Here is a 24,764-nt window from a genome sequence, read left to right as displayed (position 1 = left end):
CCTTTCCTGTCAGCCGTGTAATATGCAAGAGCGACTTCCTTCTCTGTTCAAATGCATGTGACCTACGTACTATCTGTTTATAATTGTATGAACTGTGTTATATGCAGAACAAAAAAAGCTATAGTCACCAACAAAGACACTATAAACACTTAATGACGACATTGCCTACGGCGATGGTTTGCCTCCAATTAGACCGCCGTCACGGGCGTAATAACTTCCACGACATCGATTCGGCTTCCTGAAACGCCCATAGGCTGAGTACTTTCCTGGAGCACTTGTCTGGGCTTTCACTCTCGTGAGGAAGTGGACGTCCTTTCAAATCGAGCTCACAAAACGTGCGCAGAGGTTTTTGAGAGCCTGCCGGAAGGTCACGGCGATGGTCGGGCCTCTTTTGCCCCTACGTGAGTTTGAGGCTGTCGCGCCTCACGAAAAATAACGTGAGCGTAGCACACAGCCGCTCACGCTGGAAGCTTCAGTTATGAACATAAGAAGCAGCCAAGCGGGGGTCAGCTTCTTTGTCTGTAGATACGTATAAGGATAAGGATGTAGACCATGCATTGCCTGTTGAAGTCTTCCGTCATTTTCTGTCTGCTTCTGCGGCCGCATTAACTACTGACTTAACAAAATATACTTTCACGCGAAGCCCTTCCCTTGTTGGACGAATGACTTTCATGAGCATTCGGGGCCGCGGAGTCCTTAGCGTTGGAGACCTTAGCTTGTGCTATTCTGCAGATCCTGGAGTATTACCTGAGATCATGGGGTGCTGTTGCTGAATCTAACGAAAATATACTTGCGATGTGAGAAGTGGTAGAAGTTTTCCAACACCTATAACTATGATGCATGTGCAAGGAACTAGCACGTTCCACGGAGATATCACGTTTAACTGTGCCACGAAGTATTGCTAAACTGTGGGTGCTGTTTGTTTAGCTTGACGCGAGTTCTTCCAGTAAAGGCTTACTTCATAACCTGCACTTTTAGCTACCGTATTTCAGACAGCCACAACGACGAGACAACATGGCATTGGAACACAATATTTCGCAATGCAGTTGTACTTTAATTGTTATTGCAACCAGTTGGCGGAAACGCTCAACACAAGTCAACATTTTCCAGTGTACGTGGCAGTGTGAACTTATGAATCCAACAAACTCCGTCGGGAGCTGCAGCATCAACGGTATAGGCGTAACTGTTACCATGGGCAAGTAGGCGGCCGTAAATTCCAACTGCCATAAAAATCCCAACTGAACAGCTTCTTTCAATGTGTTGTCCCATGTGACTGCAGGCACTATGGCCCTTGCGATGAGGATACCGGGTTACACACGGCATGCACGAAGCTGTGGTTGCCAAACGAAAGCCTCACGCGGAGCGTGCTCTGCTGCTGACGACGTTACGCGACCGCGTCCTCGTTCTGAAAGCCTGGAGATGAGCTACGGGGTTTCTACGCTGGAGGCCCGCCAGGCCTCGTTTGACGCGCTCGATTGAAACTAGCCGCTGCTAGAGAGCCACCGTTCCGCGTGATCTCATCGCTTGTCCGCCGATCCGTGAAGTTACACAGGCGTTAAACGTTCTCGCGCACCTCGTCGACTGCTTCCGCATGGACCGCTGCAACCCTGTTGACAGCGTCTCGTGCCGGCATATCCCGTGCTGCATAATTTGGAGCGTGGCAACGTGTTTATATTTTCAATCGTCTTTTCATTGCGAGTGGTAGTTTGATGCACGACAACCCTCCCTTTGTTCGTCGTCGGGCGAGCCTGCGTTTTAAGTTCTAAAGCTTAGGAGAGAGTTTCAGAAGAGGGTACGCGAAGCCTTGCGTTAGAGTTCGTCGCCACGGCACATGCCTTGCACGCTATCCTATCGTGTACCCACGTTAAGTGGCGCAAATAGCGTGCGTGCAAAATGAATGCTATTTTTGCGCAGCCTATTCCGAAACTGCCCATTATCGAAGTGGCGATACCTAAATGAGAGAGCTGAAATAAAAATGATCAATAAGTACGACGTACATAAACAATATTGCAATAACTCCAGCGCTGTTCAGTAAGGACAAAATAGTGTTAATCCTGGTAAAAGATAAAATCATTTATGTTTTTTATATGTACAAGTTCAATAACGACTTTTAGATTGCGTGAAGCGAAGAAGGTAAAATTGTCACTCTTTGCTGCACTATAGGCTGTATTATTTAATGCCGCCGCTTAATCTCTAGAAAAGCATCTCGGGTGGCAACAGCGGACGAAACAAGCTGAGACACGGTGGCGACGTCACGATTTGAGCGTATTTCCAAATCGCCCATCGTTGGACACTGAGAGGCGGCAATGTCATTGATGCAGCGGCAGATCTTTTGAAAGACGGTGATGTATTGCCTCACCGTCAATGCTGTCCCAGAGTTACCGCAACAAGTCGCTTAGCCTTCGTTGCTTTATGTTTTGTTGGGCATCTTTAGTGGCGCAATGCTAGGGTTCTTCTTCGGCTTCTTAGTAGAAATCTGCGTTGCGTTTTTGACGGCGAGTCATGTCCAGAGAGCAGCTACTGGCTGCCAGTCGTATGTGCCACTTTTTAAGCAGGCGTATTGAGCCGGATCTTGGGATAATGATTTATTCGCGTGTGCTTATCGTGGAGAACTGACGCTAAAGCGATGCGCGGAGGTGACAATTACTGGGCTGTGAACCTCGATAATTTTAGCCTTCAGCTATATAATAATCGCCAAAAAACATTACGGTGAGGTGCCGAAATATACAATATGCCTCTGCATATAATAAACGTGATGCATTTCTTAGCGGGCCTAAATCACTTTGATTGTTTCTATGTACGTTCAGCATTGGACCAAAGCGGAACGGCGAAACTAGCGACTTCACAAATATGACCCGGTAACGGGGTTCTGCATGTCCCCTAAATTGAAGCGGCACATCGCAAGTACGATCCACCGCATTATTCATCTTGGTGTGGCGTACACAAGACGTGACGCGCGTATCATCGTCCGTAGTGCCACCGGTCCCAATTGTGAACACTGTGATGCGCCAGAAACACTTGGTAGTGGTTAGAAGATGAGAAAAGGCACCTAATTTCTGCAACCCGATCGGGAGCACGGCGCAGTGCTTCCAGAAATACTTGAGCACATATTTTGCGATTGCCCAGCATACGCACGTGAACGACAAACACTGAATTCTTGTACTGAATGATTTCGCAGTAGGTCACTAAGTGATGGGACCGTGTTGCGCCCTTGGCCTGTCCCCCAACAGTGCAACTGTAATTGTAAGAGTGGTGATAGCCTTTTTAAAAGCAACTGGACCATATGAGTGGCTATAACAATTTTTTCAGCTGGGAAGAATTGTACATACTCACCTCTCTATCTCACCATTGCCATCTCTTTCTTTTCCCCCTTCCCTTCCCCCAGAGTAGAGTAGCAGGCTAGAGCAGGCTATCGCTCAGGCTGACCTCTCAGCCTTTCTGTTAAAAAAAAAACTCTCTCTCTCCCTCTCTCTCTCTCTTTCTAGCCGCCTACCTATGGGCACTCCCGTGATCGTCTTCTTTTCGTGGTGTAGACCAAAATTGGTGTGAAAGGGTAAGGAGAGTTTGATCAACATGTCTATCTGGTCATAGCATAAAGATCCTGTCACGCTACATCGTCAAACTTTTTCCTCAAGACACGTGTGGCACATACCCGTATACCACCTACCCCCGAACGGCGAGAGCAGACACTAGCAATTTAAATGTGAGAGCTTTCAGAAAAACAGACAGCGCCAGTTTTGACTCGACGAATGAAACGATAAAAAAATCACAGCATATCCACGGAGTGAATGATGATGTTTTGGGCGAAGCGTCCGTCCGTTCGTCCACCTGTCTATCTGTTCGTCTATCTGTTCGTCCGTCTGTCTGTCTTTCGGTCTTTCTGTCTCTCCGTATGTCTGTCTGTCCGTGTGTCCGTCCGTCTGTTTGTCCGTCTGGCCGGCTACGCTTGACGCAGGACAAGGTTAGACTAAGATGAGCTTTGACCCTGAAATTAAGATTCCAGAAGGAATCGAACCCAAGCATTCCGCCTGACACTTGGGTACTCTATACCACAGAGCCATACCAGACTCCAAACAGCCTTGAACTGCTTTGCCTGTTCAAGGCTGTTTAGCCTGTTTAGAATATGACCTGATTAGGCTGTTTTACAGAGCCTAAACAGGCTTGAAATTGGCGCAGCGACAATTGTCCATGGTTTCAACGCTGGTTATGCAATTTTAAAACAAAGCAATAAACATGATGTAAGTACTCCTATAATACAAGCGTCATGCCGGGTTAACGTCAATAGTGCTCTTAGTGCCAGATTTATTTTTATAGCAGTCTAATAAATGTTGCATTTGCATTGATATGATTCGGCAAGCTGTATTACAATGTTTCTTGACTTCTGAAAAATACGCCAGTGAAAGTTACGCATAAAAGTTACATCATCAGGTCGTAGAGGGTACTTTGCTTTGATAATACTGGCGTCAGTGGTGGCTGACGTTACATCAAAGCGTAATTTATCCTTCAAACTGCAGCGTAATGAACGTTCCTGGTAAACTATAGATGTGCACAGAACTACTACACTTATAAAATAAGATCGATGCATCTCCTAATGCTGGGCAAAAATCCAGAACAATGCAGCATAAATAGTTATTCCCCGACTGGTTCGCATGAAACCGATTCCCACAAGGCGTGATATTTGTCTAACTATTGCGACCAACTCCGAACGACGTACTTGCGTAAGATCCGAGTAGTATTTAGGTTCGTACTAATATAATGTTCTTACACGCGTAATGTTACGAGTATAATGTCAATATTGAAAATCTGTACTTCACTTTTTTAGCGTTGTCTGTATCCTCCACCACCTACACTGGCTACAGCCTCAGCCCTCACGGTCATCGCGTTATTTTAAAGACGATAGTCTTTCTTGGGGACCTTGGACGCAAATATTTTGGTCTGTCTGTCTGTCTGTCTGTCTGTCTGTCTGTCTGTCTGTCTGTCTGTCTGTCTGTCTGTCTGTCTGTCTGTCTGTACATTTGTCTCTATGTCCACTTTTAATGGCACCTGTTGCTTGAAACGGCCGACCCCATCCGCTGCGCCCACTAATATTGCTCAAGATTTAGCGTTCATACTTGTGCAATTGTCAATTAAAAAGCAATTATTGCGCATTTCTGTGATAACATAACACGCATATATTCTGCATGTGCGTCTTTTACTAGAAAAGGCATACATAAGTAATTTTAGGACCGTAGCGCTTATCACGCTGCGCTGACCATGCAACGCTTGCACGAATAGAAGAGTGTTTCCAACGCTTTGTTAAAACGAGACTGTGGTGGCACCTACCCGTCGCCTTGCGTTCTACACCTTATCACCTCTGAGACGGGTGCGCACACCCGTCTCAGAGCCACGCGCTTTGTTTTCAAAGAGAACTGCCAGATGGCGCTCATGTCTCACGTGTGACGTGACTTGATGCGTTTGTTCGCCTCCGCTGCACGCTCGAAGCACTCTAATGTAGCGCCTCCAGAATACGATTCACCAATTTTCTTACACAGAACATCAAATAAACGTTTTGTTTACTCTCTCCAGACGCAAGACTATCGTCTTTCGACGACATTTGCAGATTAACATGCAGATACGGGGCCAATTTTTTTCTGCCTTCACTCTCGGTAGCGGGGAAAAACGTTGGATGTTTGAATTCCATGATTTATGTCAGATGTTTTAGCGAACAGTGTTACGTATTCATGTCAGTTTCATTTGATCGCCCCACAATGGTTATGCAAATGCAGAATATTGAGAGCATATCTGAAACACTGCACGTGCTAAAAGTATTTTTGTTTAGAGGGAAGCTCCCGAATTGAATATCAATTATTTTGTCTCTTGCAGTGAAAGGGTTTGTGGCAGATGAAGAACAGCACCTCAACTTGCTGAGACCACACAGGTAAACAGTCTGTATGTGCACAGCTATAGCAGTGTTTTGCAGCCCCCAAACCATTTGTACAAAGAAAAACATTACATTTAGAGGTGTTGAACACAAATTCGGCATATATAGAGTGAGACAAAGTATTTTGCACAATACTTGTTGCTCGACCGATATTCATGCTCCCATTGCGCGTGTTTCTAAATCATTAATAATTAATAATAATTAATAAGTAATAAGTAACTCGTACATATATCTCTCATAATATAATAAAACATACAATCATAACTATTTTACTGTTCTTTTCATCAAGTGTAAACAAACTTCAACTGAGAATGACACCGACATGAAGTCTCAACGTAAAGTGTTTGCTCAAGTGCATATTTATCTGCAAAAGATTAAATATAAAATGTTGGTGTCACACGCAGCAATTTAGACGGAGACTTGATTTTGGTCAAGTGCCACAAATGTAGAAAATATAATGAACACAACCGGCCAGAAAAGGTGGAGGAGAAGAAGAGGTCGCGAGAACGTTCGATCATGACGTTACTATTCTTCGTCAATTTCCCTTAGTGGGTGTGAGTCAGAAGCCCACAATCTACATCTACATCTTGTAGTGTACGTTGGACGCCAGTGTAGTGCACACTTATTCCGAAGGAGTACGACCATTAACGTGGGTTTGGTCTTAGTGAGCAACAGGGCCGCGTTCACCATGGCCTCGTGTGACGAACACCACACCACTGCACACGTGTGTTTGGGCAACCAATGCGCTGAGCACAGCGGAAAAGTACAAAGTACTGCTCTCAAAGAAGTCGCAACACTTTATTGTCTGCGGCAACACCAAAACACAGTACAGCGCCCACTAAAAAAGGATGTGGGAAAGCAAAAGATGCTTATCCACACCATGGGCGAAAAGTACAGCACAAAGTGTTCTGCGAGCACGTTTCGAGGGCAAAAGGGTTCACGGACCCTCGCGACTATGCTACGTGCTCTCACGATCAGTGACAACATGGGCGATATCTAACTGCACTCGCGTTGGCTTCGAGAAGTACGGGTCGGTGTAGTACGACCTCATGTGAACATACCGCACCGCTCTTCGGCCTAGCGTTTGGAAAGGACAACGAAAGGTAGGCGTTCGCCGCAGGCGCAAGGCACCGTTGGTGAGCCTGAGCGAGCTCCAAGAACGAAGGGAGCCGATGGATGGAAAGAAAAGCGTGCTCACCCTCCGATGTTCAGAGAAGATCTGTCAGTCTCACTCCCGCCTGGCGCGTTAGCGAAACGTCTCGGGAGACTCGAGTGCAGCGCCACACTTAACATCCGGTCCTAACAGGTGTTGGTTTTTAGGAGTTAACGTCACTCCCGCTCTCCCAGCGCCGACAGTCATGTTAGGACAACAACGGCAGAAATAGGCGAAAAAGCCCGCGCAACGGCGGCGGGCTAGCCTCAATTCCCACAATTTACGATGGCTGCTGGCTTAGTTCTTTTATAACCTCTAATGTTTAACGTCTATATGCATTGAATGTCTTATCTACTATTGGTAACATTGTGCTAGCTAACTGTGGCGCTAACTGTAACTTGCGGCAAAAAAAAAAATGTTCCAAATGTGCTCCGTAACTCATTAGCTTAGATGCAGCCTCATGGCTGCATTGTAGACATATACGCGTGTCAAGTTTTTAGTCATTCTTCTGTAATAGATAGCATTTATATGGCGTGATAGCGCAGCCGAAATGGATGTTTAAATTCAATAGAGAATAGAGCCAATATGTTGTCACGGGCATGACGTTTTTAAGTTAAAGAAACAGTTGAGCGAATACGGTCAGGAAACAGCTGAGCCGGTATAGGTATCCTACTTGACTGCATTGTTGTCATTTTATTTCCAACTAATACTTTTTCATTTCCAACAAGTCGCCATGGCTTACTGCCGCTTTTAAGTGGAAAACTTTGTCATATAATTGTAGTCATGGGTTGTTGTAATACAACGAATACTTTCTATAGTCATCTAATGCTCAAACAGGCCGATACTGGTTACAGCATAGGTGGAACACCAAGCAAGATTGACGAATCTGGAGGTAACATATAATGATAATGCGCTCGTTTTAAGAGGGTTCACAGGGTTTTCTGAGCGTTTTGTTGCCTGCAGGTCACCGGAGAGTGCACGCATGGTTCTCGAGGATGTTTTCGTTAATCTTGTAACTTGTATCGAAAGAGTGGCCAAAGTTATACTTTCAGCAAGTCGGGGTAGCAAGAAGGGGAAGGCCACCAGACCAGTGGAACTGGTGGCCTTACCCTCCTTCTTTTACTCATACTCACCCACACGTCGCCCTTCCTCACCCCACCTTACCTTACCAATCGCCTTTCTATACTGTACTAAACAAGGCCATTCAAGTTATGCTCCACATTACCCTCTCCCTTCCTCATATTCCTCCTCGACAACCTCACTTCTCTTTCCCCTTTGTTTTACAATATACCACAGTCCTCCGATACCTTTACTGGCCGTGAAGCTTCGGTCTAGCTCTACGGGAGAGCTTTGTGCGCTGCGAGCGTGGCCGCGGGGCGGCGCTGCATCACCGGACGGGGCATCGGGCGCTTTATAGTATTGTAGCGTGCAATCGTGTAGTTTTTACCGTATGATTACTAGTGGGCCTAATGTGCTGTGCCTGAATATCGGAAAGGATGCCGTATACCGGCTGTGTACTTGGTTGTCGATGGGGTTACAGAAGAAATGACGTAGAAGTGTTCAAGTTCTGGCCACCTAGTGACAGTAAACGGCGGGAAAAGTGAAAGCACGCAATGCCACGACAAGAAACTGGTGGCTTCACATTTGTTTCTCTGAATGTGCGCGTGTTCGAAAAGCACTTCGATGAGAGTGACATCGTTCGCGTGGATCAGCGGCTAATAGAAGGTGGTGTGGTGAAGTTACCGCACGACGTCCCGACACAGCCCATGCGGTGTCGAGGCAGTCGGTCAATCTTACTGTTTGGGGAGGCATGTAGGGCTTTCATCTTAACAGTGAAAACAATAACAGACGACAGAGAAAATACAACATGAGTAAGCTACAGAGGCAAAGTAAAATACTGCCGCATGAATTCGCGTGGTTTTCGTGTGGAAGAGGACGAAGAAGTTGGGACTGGGCCGCTTTTGTTTTTCCTAGCTTGACGAGCAGTTCTGCGGAAGGTTTCCTTGAGTAAGACAAGATTGGTGACAAGATTGGTGGAGCTGCTGGGTACGACAACTGACGACGCACCCCATGCACAAGAGCCCGCCCAGGAGCCGGAACACAAGCCCTGTGCCCGTGGACACGCCAGTTCACAGAACAAGCCGCCGCCAACGAGGCCTACCACCAGAGACACCGGCACAGCTTATCCATAGAGCGACTATGACTTCGCCTCAAGGCGTCATGGAAACTCCTACGTCGTCGGCGCCAATTTATTGCACTGTCCAGAACCCGCTGATGCCTAGTCCCTTTCACGGAGAGCTGTTTGAGGATGTGGACGACTGGCTGAGCGAGTTCGAACACGTCGCAGCGATCAACTACTGGGACGAAGCCGCCAAACTCCGCAACGTCTACGCGTGTTTGAAAGACGGCGCCCGAACGTGGTTCATGAACAGAAGTGATGTCTTGACATCCTGGCGCGAGTTCCAGCATCGCCTCTTGGAGACCTACCGGAGCCCCGACCGCCGCGATCGTGCTGAACGTGCATTGCATTCACGCATCCAGATGCCTAATGAGACCGTCACCATGTACGTGGAGGACATGACGCAGCTTTTCAGGCGAGCGGATCCGGCAATGCCAGAAGAAAAAAAGCTACGCTATCTGATGCGAGGCGTGAAGGAGCAGCTTTTTGCTGGTCTAGTGCGGAGTCCTCCGAAGAGTGTAGCAGAATTCCTGACCGAAGCCACTACGATGGAGAGGGTACTTCATCAGCGGTCAGCCCTACTCAACCGGCAAGTGAATTCTGCATCACCTACTGAATTTTCCGCCAGCTTCGGGAGCAACAGCATTGAGTGGATTCGCGAAATCGTCCGCTCCGTCGTCCGCGAGGAAATCGCGAAACTACACGGGGCGAGACAGCCGGAGGTAAGCAGCATCACCAATATTATTCGGGACGAGGTCCAGCAGGTGCTTCACAGCCGTCGCCCTCAACCAACGGTTACAAATCTAGAACCACCTCCTGCGTCCACTGATGTTGGGAACCGCACATATGCCGAAGCTCTGCGCACTTCCATGCCGGTCTCAAGCCCTGCAGTCCCAATCCAGACGATGCCGCCAGTTTCAATTCAATCTGCGCATGCTGGTTTGGACATCGACGGTCGCCGTGCCCCTCCGCGGAAGTCCGATATTTGGCGTACGTCGGATAGAAGACCCCTCTGCTTCCATTGCGGTGAAGCCGGTCACATCTACCGGGAATGTCCATACCGACAACTTGGACTGCGCGGTTTCTCTATTCATTCGCCTCGTCCCCTAGTTGGTCAGAGGCCAAGAGAAATTGAGGACTACCTCGCGCAGCAACGCCTGCCTTTCTCACGGCGTCAATCGCGGTCTCCATCTCCACGACGACCCGCAGCTATTGGACCACGTCTCAGTACGATGGCACGGGGACGTTCCCCAAGCCCTCGTCGGGAAAACTGAAGGCAGCGACCTTCGGGGGCGAGGTCGCTGGGACTAAAAGTGCGGAAGACCTCCTATCGACGCTTCCACAAAACGCTGCAGACATTGAATTGACGTCTGAGTGCAGTGCGAGAGAAATGCCGGATTGTGCGTCTGAACCCAGTGGCCGAGTCTCACTCGACATTCCCGTGCTGATAGACGGTCTTCAGGTTAGCGCATTGGTGGACACAGGTGCAGATTATTCTATTATGAGCGGAAAATTGGCAACCAGTCTTAAGAAAGTGATGACACCTTGGAATGGGACGCGTATTCGCACTGCTGGAGGCCACGTTATTACTCCATTGGGTCGCTGTACCGCAAGAGTGGAAATACGCGAGTCAACGTTTGTGGTAACCTGCCTCGTACTACGCGACTGTTCTCGTCAGCTCATCCTTGGAATGGACTTCCTTCGAGAGAATGGCGCGATCATAAATCTCCGCGAGCGAATGGTGACTTTCTCGACGCAACTTGCAACCGATCGAGGCGCTGATAGCTGTCGTAGACCTGCGCTGCGTGTTGCCGACGAAAGCGTGACGTTGCCTCCCCGAGCGACTGCTTTCGTAGAAGTCACCTGTGAAGACCTCCAAGACGGTGACGTGGTCGCCGAGAGCAACGTATCCCTTTTACTGCTTCAAGGTGTGTGTGCAGTGCGAAGCATTCTGCGTGTGCGTGACGGACGGTCGCAGATACTCGTCACAAATTTTAACTTCGAGCACCGACATCTTTTCCGCGGCACCACCGTGGCCTTCGGAGACCGTGTAGCGGATGTCACCGAGTGCTTCGCATCCGAGGAAATGGTTGATGGAGATAAGTTTCTGGACCACATCGACGTCAGTTCGAAGCTTTCGGACGAGAAGAAGGCCGCACTGCATACCCTGCTGAAGGAATTTAAATCTTGCTTCGCCTCTTCATCTAGAGTCGGTCAAACACCCCTCATAAAGCACCGAATTATTACCGACGATGATGTTCGCCCAATCCGCCAGCAACCTTACCGTGTTTCGGCTAAAGAACGCGAGACTATACAGACGCAGGTAAAGGAGATGCTTGACGACGGGGTGATACAACCGTCGAGCAGCCCGTGGTCCTCGCCAGTCGTTCTAGTAAAGAAGAAAGACGGAACGCTGCGATTCTGTGTTGACTACAGGAAACTCAATAGCGTCACAAAAAAAGACGTCTACCCGCTCCCACGGGTTGATGATTCTCTCGACAGGCTACGACACGCGAAGTATTTTTCATCGATAGATTTGAAGAGCGGCTATTGGCAGATAGAGGTCGATGAGCGAGACAGAGAGAAGACAGCGTTTGTAACTCCCGATGGGCTTTATGAATTCAGAGTTCTTCCTTTCGGCCTCTGTTCGGCTCCCGCAACATTCCAGCGAATGATGGATACCGTTCTCGCTGGCTTGAAGTGGCAAAGCTGCCTTGTATACCTTGATGATGTGGTCATCTTTGCCGAGAGTTTCGAAGAACATCTGAAGCGTCTAAGAATGGTTCTGGAAGCTATTCGTTCGGCCGAACTCACGCTAAAACCCCAGAAGTGCCATTTCGGCTACGATGAGCTGAAATTTTTGGGACATGTTGTGAGTGCGGATGGAGTGCGGCCTGACCCAGAAAAAACTGCAGCAGTCGCCACCTTTCCTGTGCCGTCAGACAAAAAAGCGGTGCGGCGTTTTCTCGGCTTGTGTGCTTATTATCGCCGATTCATTACCAACTTCTCGACGATAGCCGAACCGCTCACGCGACTCACCCGAGATGATGTACCGTTTGCCTGGACTACAGAGCAAGAAGCAGCTTTCACAGAGTTACGGCAGCGAATGCAAGAGGCACCTGTTCTTGCGCATTTTGATGAGGACGCTGATACCGAAGTTCACACGGATGCAAGCAACGTCGGACTTGGCGCTGTCCTTGTACAACGGCACAACGGCGTAGAACATGTCATAGCTTACGCCAGTCGTACTCTCTCTCGAGCCGAGGCCAACTACTCCACTTCAGAGAAGGAATGCCTCGCAGTCGTGTGGGCAACGGCAAAGTTTCGACCTTACCTCTACGGCCGTTCCTTCAAGGTGGTGACCGATCACCATTCGCTGTGTTGGCTGGCCAATCTCCGTGATCCGTCTGGTCGTCTCGCTCGGTGGAGTTTACGCTTACAAGAGTTCGACATCATGATTGTGTATAGGTCTGGGCGCAAGCACGAAGATGCCGACGCACTTTCTCGAGCACCCGTGGGACATCCTGATATGAACTCGGAATATGCTGATGGTTTTCTCGGAGCCCTCAGTGATTCTGACTTTATGTCTAGACAGAGAGCCGATCAGGAATTGCGCCCTATTATTGATTCCTTAGAAGGCCGAAATTCTCACACTCCTCGGCGCATCGCTCGCGAATTGTCATCCTTTTGTCTAAGGAGGGGCATTCTTTACAAGAAAAATGCTCGAGGTAGCAACAAAGCCTTCCTCCTCGTTGTACCAGCCGACATGCGGGATGACATCCTACTCGCGTGCCACGACGAGCCCACGTCGGGACACTTGGGCTACTCGCGGACTCTCGCCAGAGTGCGCCAGCAGTACTATTGGCCACGACTTTCGACCAGTGTACACCGCTACGTGCAAGGCTGCCGCGAGTGCCAGCGTCGCAAGACGCCACCCGTGAAACCTGCGGGCCTTCTCCACCCTATTACACCACCACGGACACCTTTCGACCTCGTGGGAATGGACCTTCTAGGACCCTTCCCTTTGTCGGCCACTGGTAACAAATGGATTATAGTGGCAACCGATTACTTGACCCGGTATGCTGAGACAAAGGCATTACCCCGCGGCACGGCGTCTGAAGTGGCGAAGTTCTTCGTGCAGCACATCGTCCTCCGGCACGGCGCGCCGTCATGTGTGATTACGGATAGAGGAACATCATTTACGGCACAAATGCTAGAGGACATTTTCAGACTGAGCTGCACGAGTCACCGAAAAACAACGGCTTACCACCCACAAAGTAATGGACTGACGGAAAGGCTCAACAAGACCATAGCGGACATGCTGTCAATGTACGTGGACGTGCAGCACAAAACCTGGGACGATATCCTCCCATACGTCACGTTCGCATACAATACGGCAATGCAGGAAACAACCCGATTTTCACCTTTCCACCTTGTTTATGGACGCAACGTACAAACGATGCTTGACGCTATGCTGCCGTACGATAATAGCGATGCTCTTTCTCCAGAAGCCGAGCAATACACGCAGTACGCCGAAGAGGCTCGTCAACTGGCTCGCGTGAACATCGGTCACCAACAAGACGCAGATGCACGACGTTACAACCTTCGCCGTCGAAACGTCGCATACCACCCGGGTGAACGAGTGTGGGTGTGGACTCCTGTCCGACGACCAGGCTTGTCTGAAAAGCTTCTGAGCCGTTATTTCGGACCATACAAGGTTATCCGACGTGTGAGTGACCTTACATACGAAGTACTTCCGGACGGCACAGTGTCGTCACGTCGACAACATCGGCCCGAAACTGTGCATGTCGTACGACTCAAGCCGTACTACACACAATAGTCTCTGTGCTTGCGAGTTACTTCGCAAACGTGACAGTGATCTCATGTGGTGTTTTTTTTTTTCTTCTTGACTCTTCCACTGGCGCTGTTGTGTTCGCGCATGGTCCAAGTGCTTGTGCGCCCTCTTTGTTTTCCCTGGCACTCACTTTGTGATTCTCTGCGTCAACGCGTGTTCTAATTATGGGTTTTTTTTTTCTTCTTCTTCTTTTATTTAGAAGCATCGAGTCGATGCTTTTTAAAAGGGGGGACTAATGCCGCATGAATTCGCGTGGTTTTCGTGTGGAAGAGGACGAAGAAGTTGGGACTGGGCCGCTTTTGTTTTTCCTAGCTTGACGAGCAGTTCTGCGGAAGGTTTCCTTGAGTAAGACAAGATTGGTGACAATACTGAGAAACTACAACCCATGGCCATCCGAACTTAGACTGCACTACGGCATCGTTATCAACCAAAAACAAAGCACGAAAACGAGGCAAAAGTCGTACGAAGTACTACTTGATCCTCATAACCAGCTAAATTCAAAGCACCGATTCATTCAAAGTGGCTGTTGGTTTAATAAATACGAGACAATTTTAAGATATATATGTTCGCATAGAAACACCGAATGTAAATGTAGCCTGAAAGGTTGGATATGCATTGTCAAAAGTTGCAACCACTGCACTTACGCTATGCACTAAGAACAACCAGAGTCGCTGAAGAACTCTAGATTGGGCACAAATTATCACTAGAGGCTTCAGGAAGCAATAAAAAAAAAGAAGCATGCTTTCATAGCGGTGGCATATCGTGCAGTGCAATCAGCATACCGTCTGAAATCTAACTTCAAGGCCTCATTCGACGCTAAGTTTCACTGTATTACAGCTTTCCCGAATTTTCTGAAAGGTAAAATCACCCTGAAGACGTATTCAACCTTCGCGATTATGTTTAATAAGGTTTCACAGCTCCGGCACGTGCCGCATAATTGCAGTGCCACGGCTGCTCCGAAGCCCCGCCATGTGCGACGGTGCCCCTGGCGGTTGCGCCTGTCCCTATATCAATCTTTAAGCTTCACCACATGTAAAAGTATTGAAGGACTCTGACTATACTACACATCATTACGCTACCCTTTCTCCTCCTTCATCCCTTCCTTTTCACCCTTACTTTCTTTCCCCGCCCGTTCGCTTTGCTATAAATCATGGATATGCTATGTAGCAGTTTCTTCGCACATACTCGCTTTCTGTGGTGCTATACCCACTCAGTATCATGCGGATCATGCCAGAATTTTGTCCAAACTTGAGTCGGTGCGCTGTGAAAATTTAATGCTGAGAACAAACACCGGGGCGTTTCAATGGCCGGCCAAGTCTGCTAGGCCCGCAGCAAGGACATCGTCTCTACCACCACCACTGCATTCTTGCTCGTAACACGAGGCTCAGAGTGTGTTATGCCACTGTGCACGATACTACGTTCTTAAAAGCGTGCACTGAATACGGCGCTCAAATAAAGTGTGGCTGCCATTTACGTGAGGTTCCACGTAGAATATCCTTTGGGAGTTGCGTACATGATGTGGAAGCGTAGACATCTGTTGTCAGAGTTGCCGATTCCGCCGGTTATTTTTTCACCGGGTTGCTTGTAGAATTTAAGTCACTTGTCGCACTTTTATATCTTTTATGAAGCGGGGGGGGGGGAGAAGGCTTATTTGCATTATTCTACAAAATAGTTATTTTAGTGATCGTCACATTCGCCAATAGCGCGCTTGACAATGAATTTGACTTGTTTAAGACAGACGTATACGTATAGAAGGAACACAGAAACAAGGTTAGCCAAATTCTTCGGCTGTGGCACGGTAGCCGAGATATCAACTTTTAATGTTCTGAACCTTTCGTATGATACCGATACGTCAATTTCTGATGTTTAAACTTTTTTTCATTTTGGTTGGTGCTCTTTCACTTAGTTTGTTCTTCATAATTCTTCTAGACCAGATGTCGCTTTGTCGGACCCTTGATTCCGTTTATCGATTCGAGTCTAGAACGGCACGACGGAATGCGCGTAATGCATCAACCGAAACGCTTTTGCTCAGAAACTTGAGCATGTCCAAAATTATCCTCACACGTACAACGCTTCAAGTGTACTGTCGGGAGGGCTTTCGTTCGGGGACCACGAAATAATCCAAAAGAAAATCCATTCAATGTCTGTACGTTTTACTTCTTTATGCTTGCTTGACGGTGAAATATCACTTAGCTTGCTATGCCTTAAATTGGTTCTCTGAGAAATGTGAGCATCGATTGCTGTCACTCAACCAGTCTACTTGTAACTTTGGTTCTGTGTGATTACAAATGTTAGCTTGATAGCTCCTTACACTTAGATAGTTCGGCACTTAGTGTATATTTGGAGTTTGGAGAGATTGTAGATGTACAGTTGTGAGAAACCTTAGCTCGAACGCCCCGCAGCGTGTCCTGATACGGTTTCATAGACGCCACCACAGCGTAACTTCGGGCTTTTCGGCCGAGATGTTACCCATGCATGCTGACCTATTATTCGGACATGGAGAGTTAATACCTTGGTAACATCACCCAGCGCTTCGTGGGGGGCATCAGTCGAATCAGTCCATGGCTGTCACTCTGTGAATCGTTCGATTTAAGCTGGCCGGCGGTGGTACACTTGCCACTACTTCACATGTGGTAAGCTACGTTTGTACAGCGTAGCAAAGCAGTTCTTCTAGGTTATAACCTCCCTGTCTCTTCCATTTATTTATTTCTCTCTTCTTTTCTCTCTGCAGGAACGGACCACTTCCCCACCGTGTCGCAAGAGATATCACTGGATACATTCGTGGTGTCCAGTGGTCTCCTATAGGAGGCAGATCTGCTCGGGTAAGAAATCCCTTGCTTCTGAGAGCTTAACGTCGTTCTTTCTGTGTTTTTCATTTAGCTAGCGACCGAAAGATCTAATTAGTGGTAACCCGAACACGAGCCGTTCATATACAACGTTTAATACGCAATTTACAGAGAATAACACCGTTCTCAGTTCTGATAAACAATTTTCGCGTGATTGATTGATAGGTTAATTTACTAATTGACGTCATTGTCTCATGGGTATCGATCAATATGGTTAGGAGCACGAAAAGCTACGAAAGGAGGCTGGTGTTGAAATTGACGCTTAGCCTGAATAAATGCTTTTTTTGAGTTCGTCAAGCTGAACGATAAAACAATACTGAGCGCATATTGTAAGCATAACGTGTGCAGCGCAGGTGCAAACAGCAATCCCCAATAGAAATCAACTAGGCGAATGAAGCAGATGAATTCATTACGCTAAGCTCACACTTAGATCGTATCCAAAGAGATATACTCCTATGCTACTAGTTGCACGTGTACATTCAGGAAGTTAGGCCAAGCACGATCACTTGCTGAACAAACCAGTGTCTTTATAGAACTTTGATAAGAAGGTAAATACATCTTATTACGCCAATCCCCTCCACCTCAGCGAGACGAAGTCCTCGGTAGCAGCGCACTAATGTGCTGTGCACCGCACAAATGTGTTGTGGTTCGGGTTCCGGTCAGTAAACATGGTGCTTGGTCCGGTTCCGCGTCTTCCCTGAGGGAATCTGCGCTAGCGTTTGGCGCCGAATGCAGGGTGCCAAACGCGCTCGTGAGCAACCCTTTACCCTTGGTAAAATTGCATAAAAAACGAAATTCTTAAACAGTTATACCTTACGTAGACATGCGCACTGCGTGGTTTACGGTTGTTGCTGCGATTTCCGAGCACGTTTTGTGCTGTTAGAACGCATTTACCACCCCAGTGCGCCCTTGTATATACTTGACAGTTGGCGATGCTGTTTTCAGGTGCTTTATTTCGTCCATTAGCGCAGGCTTTATACTCTCTCATGATGCCTTATCGCCATTTCACTCGCCGTAATCCACATAGACAACAGTTATTGTCGTGATACTCGGTTAAAGGGAGCCTTAACTTACAGGATTCTGTGTTTTCTGTCTTGCAGTCTCCTCTACCGGCGGTCAAGACAGCGCGCAAGGCAGCCGCACCGGTGACACTTCCAGCGCTCACCAAGAGAGCGCACAACGTCGGCTCGGGCCCCATCGTGCTCAAGAGCAAGAAGAAGATCTTCATCCCCAAGTTAACCTATGATGGCGCTGGTCCCGGTGAGTTCACACGATCTCGTCTAATTGAAGCAAGACGCAGCCACCGATGTGGTGCACGCTTCGGATATTTATGCGTTCAAAAAACGCGTCATGTAAACACGTTGCAATGCGATTGTGCGGTCACTTAATTTCTTTGTTTTCTGCTGGTATACCGAGCCGTGCATTGTAAAGCGGTGCATCTGGACATGAAAAGCTACTCGTGTGTTCATGCTGCGTCAGTGCATCCGATGATGCCTGCCGCTTCTGAGGGTAAAAATCCCATTCACGAACTTGCGGTGATCGCCGGGTAACCTTAACTGGGGTGAGCTGGGCAATCCGCCACGACAGCGCCGAATGGCAAACGCCCGATCTGTATGGCGTATACGGCGGCGCCTTCGACACGGAAGGCAATCGAAACGTGTTTCGCGAGAGTTCTATGACTCCTCGTAAATGGCAACCATTTTTTTTAGCGTCCACTTATCGAAACGCGTCAAGGGAGTACCTGAATACCTGTGCCAGAACGCTCTTTTTACTCTTTTTTTTTCTTTGAGTGTGTTATAACAGCAGGTGACTCTTGAATGCTCCCACGTTTAAACACACATAAATACGCTATAAAGTGGACAGCGGATGACCGCCACCGTAGCTCTGTAGTAGAGCATCGGACGTGTTTTTTGAAGGTCGCAGGTTTGGATCCTGCTGGAGGCAAATTACCTTCACGTCCACTTTTCTTTCTTCACAATAACACCGCACTTTTTTTAATAACATCCCCTCTACTTTTGTTGGCATAGTTTTCTGTTATTTTCTATTAATGTCGTGTCTACCAACACAAGAATACTTTATATTTAAGAGTAGTTTATATTTACACTGTTTCTTTTCTTTCAGACGTGTACTTCTTGGTGGGCAAGGGAGCCAAAGTCACCCACAAGGGCGCCACCCAAATCCCCACTCCAACCGGAGAGTAAGTTCAGCTAGGATTATTGAATATTTATACAATATAACAAAATTTTTGGTGTGGTAGGTCACAGTAAATATTAACTCAAGCTTCATGCATCGCAGCGAAACTTCCGGTCACCGAGAGGTAATTTATCCACAAGTTTATTGTACTGCAGCCAATAGGAATAAAAGTATGAAGAAGCGCTTTTGAACCTATCCGAGCTAGCAGGCGGTAAACCACCACCTGTCATCTTTGTGGCTATTTTTTCAACATTATTAAACGTTTTGACCACGTTAAACGCTCATTCGCTGCTAATATGTGGTGTATGCTTTGCTCAAATGTATCAACGCGATTGTCCTGATTCCCAACTAGTTGATATTGTTACGAGAAGGAGACTGACTCAGAGGGGTAGTCACCGATGTATTTACAGCTGGTCAGGCAAGCAGCGCAAGCCACACAGATTAGTTCACGCCAGTCTGTCTGCTTTGTCTTCTTCAACTCCATGCACTGGCACGTAGCATGACCCCCGGTGGCGGAGGCACCGTCCCGGTGCTTTAAAGGTCGTTATCTGACGCATTCTTGTAGGGCTTGATCCGCGAGACATGTACAATATCACTGGGCCGCATAGTAGATGATGATGGCCAGATGGGGCTGACCTCGTAGGTGACAGGTGTTACTTGACGCAATATATGGTAGGGTCCCGTGTAATGAGACAGAAGTTTTTCGGATAGGCCCAGCCGACGATGAGGAGACCAGAGTAAAACGAGGGTACCGGGAGCGAAATGTACGTCTCTATGTTCCACATCGTACCGACGGCAATGGTTCGTTTGCTACGCCATCAGCCGAGGGCGAACGAGCTGACGGGCATGATCGGCTCGCGCAATCGCGTCGCGGGCATACTCGCTGGTGGACGAGGTGTGAGCTGAGATGACTGTGTCCAGTGGTAAAGTCGGCTCTCTTCCGTACAATAACTAGAACGGTGAAAATCCCGCTGTTTCGTGACGGGATGAATTAACGCGAAAGTTGCGTAGGGTAAGGCAAAGTCCCAGTCTCGGTGGTCGGGCGACACGTACATAGCGAGCATATTTGTTAAAGTGCGGTTAAATCGTTCCGATATTAGGCTGTTTGTTTGAGGGTGGTAAGCGGTTGTCAGTGTGTGTTGCGTGGAACAAAAACGCAGAATGTCGGCAATGACTTGGGATAGAAATGTACGGCCACGGTCTGTGAGAAGCTATCTCGGAGCACCGTGAATCAATATAACGTCCTGTAACAAGAAGTCAGCGACGTCGGTTACACAGCTGGTCGGTAGAGCTCGCCTAATAGCGTAGCGTGTAGCGTAGTCTGTAATCACGGCTATCTCTTTGTTTCCCGTTGTTGATGTGGGAAAAGGACTAAGCAGGTCTAACCTAACACGGCAAAATGGTACCGCTGGTATGTAAATTGGTTGAAGATGGCCAGCGGGTAGCAGCGACGGTGTTTTACGACGTTGGCATATGTCACACGTGGCGACGTATCGGCGTACTGAACGAGCAAGGCCTGGCCAGAAAAAACGGCGCCGGACGCGCTCGTACGTGCGGGATACGCCAAGGTGTCCAGCCGTGGGAGCGTCGTGAAGTTCGGTGAAAACACAGCGGCGCAAATGCTTAGGCACAACATTGAGAAGGTCGGGCTCGTCTGGTCGGAAATTTCGACGGTATAGCACACCCTTTTGAATGACAAAGTAGCGGACGGAAGCATCATTTGTGGAGGATTCCATACGGCTGATGATGTCAAGCAGCTCTGAATCACGCTTCTGTTCTTCCCCAATATTAAGGAAGAAGTCGGACACTGACAAGATAGAGTTCGCCGTGGGCTCGTCAGCGTCCTCAGGGTCGTCGACAGGGTACCGGGAGAGGCAATGGGCATCATGGTGTAGGTGGCCAGATTTGTAGACCACCGATTAGGAAAACTCTTGCAGGCGCAAAGCCCAGCGACCAAGGCGGCCTGATGGATCTTTCAGAGAGTTGAGCCAGCAGAGTGCGTGGTGGTCGGTAACTACCTAAAATGGGCGTCCGTATAGATAAGGTTGAAATTTCGCCATCGCCCATACTAGAGCCAAGCACTCACGCTCTGTTATCGAATAGTTACGTTCAGGGGCAGATAGGAGGCGGCTCCTATCTATATAACGCAATCAAGGCCATGTTGTTTCTGAGCCAGCACTGCATCAATGCCATGCCTACTTGCATCTGTATGGATTTGCGTAGGGGCAGCCGGGTTGAAGTGTGCCAGAATCGGAGGGATAGTGAGAAGAGCGACGAGAGTCGAGAACGCAGAAGCCTCTTCGGAGCCCCATGAAAACGGAACTTCTTTGTTGAGGAGCTGCGTAAGAGGCCTCGCTAGGTGCGCAAAATTTTTCACGAAGCTTTGGAAGTAGGAGCATAGTCCGATAAAGCTGCGTACATCCTTCGCAGATCGTGGTACAGGAAAGTTTTTGACGGCGCTGATTTTTGCCGGGTATGGTTGTACACCGTTGGCGTCTACTAAATGGCCAAGCACTGTGATTTGATGGCGTCCGAAGTGACATTTGGACGAGTTTAATTGCAAGCCAGCGCGACGGAAGATTCTCAGGATGGCTGAGAGGTGCTCTATATAAGTTTCAAATGTTGGTGAAAAGACGATGACGTCGTCCAAGTAGCACAAACAGGTGGACCATTTGGATCCTCTGAGCAGGGAGTCCATCATTCGTTCGAAGGTGGCTGGAGCGTTACAAAGGTCGAAGGGCATGACCTTGAACTGATATAAGCCGTCGGGTGTGATGAATGCCGTCTTTTCACGGTCCATTTTGTCTACCTCTATCTGCCAGTAGCCGGAACGAAGGTCTATGAAGGAAAAATAGTGGGACCCATACAGGCGATCAAGCGCCTCATCTATTCGTGGCAGAGGCTAGACGTCTTTTTTTGGTAATTTTGTTTAGGTGTCGATAATTCATGCAGAAACGCCATGCACCGTCTTTCTTGCGGACTAGCACTACAGGAGAAGCCAAAGGACTGCAGGATGGCTCAATGATGTCCTTGGCGAGCATTTGTTCGACCTCACTTTGGATGATCTGACGCTCGGCCGCCGACACCCGATATGGACGCCTATGAATAGGATGCTCATTACCAGTGTTTATGTGGTGGCTCATACCGGTAGATTTCCCCAACGGATGGCCACTGATGTCAAAAACATCGATGTAGGACAGCAGAACCCGGTGGAGCTCATCAGTCTGCTGCAGCGTTAAGTTGGAAGCGATCATCGAAATAATGGCGCTGTCGGAGCAAGTTGCAGATTGATGTTGAGCGTGGGGGTCAGAAAGAGCGGCCATCGCGAAAACATCTACCACATTGTCTTCTAAGGTGCAGAGCAACGCCAAAGAGATCCCTTGTGGCAGAACTTGAGGTGTCAAGCTAAAGTTGACAACTGGGAGGCACGTAGACTTTCCTGCGACGGACAGAATGGTGTGCGCTAATGTAATGCAACGGCTTATGAGGACATCGGTTATAGGGGTCAGAACATAGTCACCGTCGGGAACTGGTGGTATTGAGACGGGCTCTATGTAGGTCAGTGTCTGTGGAGGGAGGCGCGCGTGTCCCGTTGTGCAGAGGGGACTCAGCCGTTGTGCAAGAGGTTCTGTTGCGGGCAAGCGTAGACGGAGCGTACTGCTCGAACAGTCTAAGAGGGCAGAATGCGTGGACAGAAAGTCGAGGCCTAAGATTACGTCGTGGAGGCATTTATCAAGGACGGTGAAGAGAACAACTGTGTGTCGATCCGCAGTGCTCACACGAGCGGAGCACAATCCAACGATAGATGCTATTCCACCATCCGCAACACGGACGAGCTGAGTGGTCGCAGGTGTGAGAACCTTCTTGAGCTTGCGGCGAAAATCACTCGTCATCAGGAAAATTTTGGCGCCGGTGTCGACAAGAGCAGTGACATGTACGCTGTCTACTTGTACGTCTATGAGGTTCCGTTTTGTCGGTATCGACAAAAGAGGATTTTCGGTCAGCCCGAGCGATGCAGCGTCACCTCCGCGGGCTGCAGCGCTTAGTTTTCCGTCGGGGAACCTCGTAGGAAAGCGGGGGAAAATGGTCGGCGGGGCTGTGAAGAACGAGACTGGCGACGTTGGGGGGATGGAGAGCGGGAGTAGCGGTGTTCAGAAGCAGGTTCCTGGGCAAAATGGTCGCGGCTGGTCTCATGGCGATAGGCAGGACGTGCATAGAAGGGACGAGAGGACGGTTGTGCAGGAGGACCCCAGTGACTTCTGCAATGGCGAGAAATGTGCCAGATTCTGTTACACGAGAAGCATGTCGGCTTGTCATCGTGTGTTCGCCATGCGGACGGATTACGGAACGTTGAGGGAGAGCCGGTCGGGAAGGGACGTGCAGGCGTGTATCGGGGCTGGTAGTCGGTGCGGGGAGGCGGTGAGATAGAGTGAATTCCCAAGCTGGCGATTTCCTGCCAGATGACTGCTTGAATGAGAGGCAACGTAATTGGCGGAGAGGGGTCAGGAGACGTTGGTCCCACCTTAGCTGGAGCAGCCCCGCTTCAAGCTCCCGCCTGACGATTCGCGTGAAGTTGTCACAGGTGTCTGGTGGATATGTGTCGAGACACGAGGACGTCGCAGTGGTGTTCGGGAGGCGCTGGAACTGATGGGAGATGCGTCTGCTTTTAGCTTGTTGGAACCGGCGGCATTTTTGAACTATCGCATCAACAGGTGACACATTGTTGAATACCAACAAGTTGTACGCATCGTCGGCGATACCCTTTAAGATATGCTCAACTTTTTCAGGTTCAGACATATTTTCGTCAGCTTGGTGGCATAGTGAAAGGACAGCCTGAATGTAACTGATGTAGGGCTCCGTGGAAGATTGTGCGCGAGTCGACAACTCATTTTTCGCAGCTTCACGACGACCAGAGATGTTGCCAAAAAGCTCACGGATCTTTGCCTTGAAGCTGTCCCAGCTTGTTATGTCATGCTGTTGGTTGTCAAGGGGTTCCGTCGAGATAAAAGATGACGTTTGCGAGCATAAGAGTGGAATCCCACCTGTAAGTGGCGCTGACGCGTTCGTAGAGGCGTAGCCACTGGTCGACGTCGGAGCCCTTTCTGCCCGAGAACACGCCAGGGTCTTTGAGCGCGGGAAGCGTCACGAAGGTTGTTGCGACCGGAGAGGATGTAGCCGAGTCTTGAGTGGTCATGTTGTAAGCCGCGAGGGAGCGTCCGCTTCGGAGTTCCGTGGCGAGGATGGGGATCGCACAACTCCACCAAATATGTTACGTGAAGGAGACTGACTCAGAGGGGTAGTCACCGATGTATTTACAGCCGGTTAGGCGAGCAGCGATGATGGATGATGATGATGATGATCCTTGATACTCTGGCGCACACCCACAAAGGGGGATCGGCCCCAGCCACACAGATTAGCTCGCGCCAGTCTATCTGCTTTGTCTTCTTCGACTCCATGCACTGGCACGTTCAATATAATGACTCAGTCCGAAGACCTTCTGCCCACTCTACCCCGCAAACACGAACAAAACATGTGCACACAGCTGCTGGTCGGTGCGAAATGTGATCGTCTACGTAGTAGTTCTCGTGAATATAGTTGCTCGCTTCTCGGTATATTTA

At 48.8% G+C, this 24,764-nt stretch overlaps 1 protein-coding gene across 1 annotated transcript in view; it reads left to right on the top strand.

Moving 5' to 3' along the window:
- Positions 1–24,764, top strand: part of LOC119187527 (protein Skeletor, isoforms B/C) — a 45,045-nt gene that overhangs the window by 18,990 nt on the left and 1,291 nt on the right. The window contains exons 2-5 of the mRNA XM_075883101.1: positions 5,863–5,917; positions 16,839–16,929; positions 18,054–18,213; positions 19,075–19,150. Coding sequence (XP_075739216.1) covers positions 5,863–5,917; positions 16,839–16,929; positions 18,054–18,213; positions 19,075–19,150 — 382 coding nt within the window. The remainder of the gene's footprint in view (positions 1–5,862; positions 5,918–16,838; positions 16,930–18,053; positions 18,214–19,074; positions 19,151–24,764) is intronic.

This window comes from Rhipicephalus microplus, unplaced genomic scaffold (assembly GCF_043290135.1).
Source record: "Rhipicephalus microplus isolate Deutch F79 unplaced genomic scaffold, USDA_Rmic scaffold_15, whole genome shotgun sequence".
NCBI lineage: Eukaryota > Metazoa > Arthropoda > Arachnida > Ixodida > Ixodidae > Rhipicephalus > Rhipicephalus microplus.
Note: the sequence above shows the minus strand (reverse complement) of the source record. Positions and strands in the feature narration are given on the sequence as shown.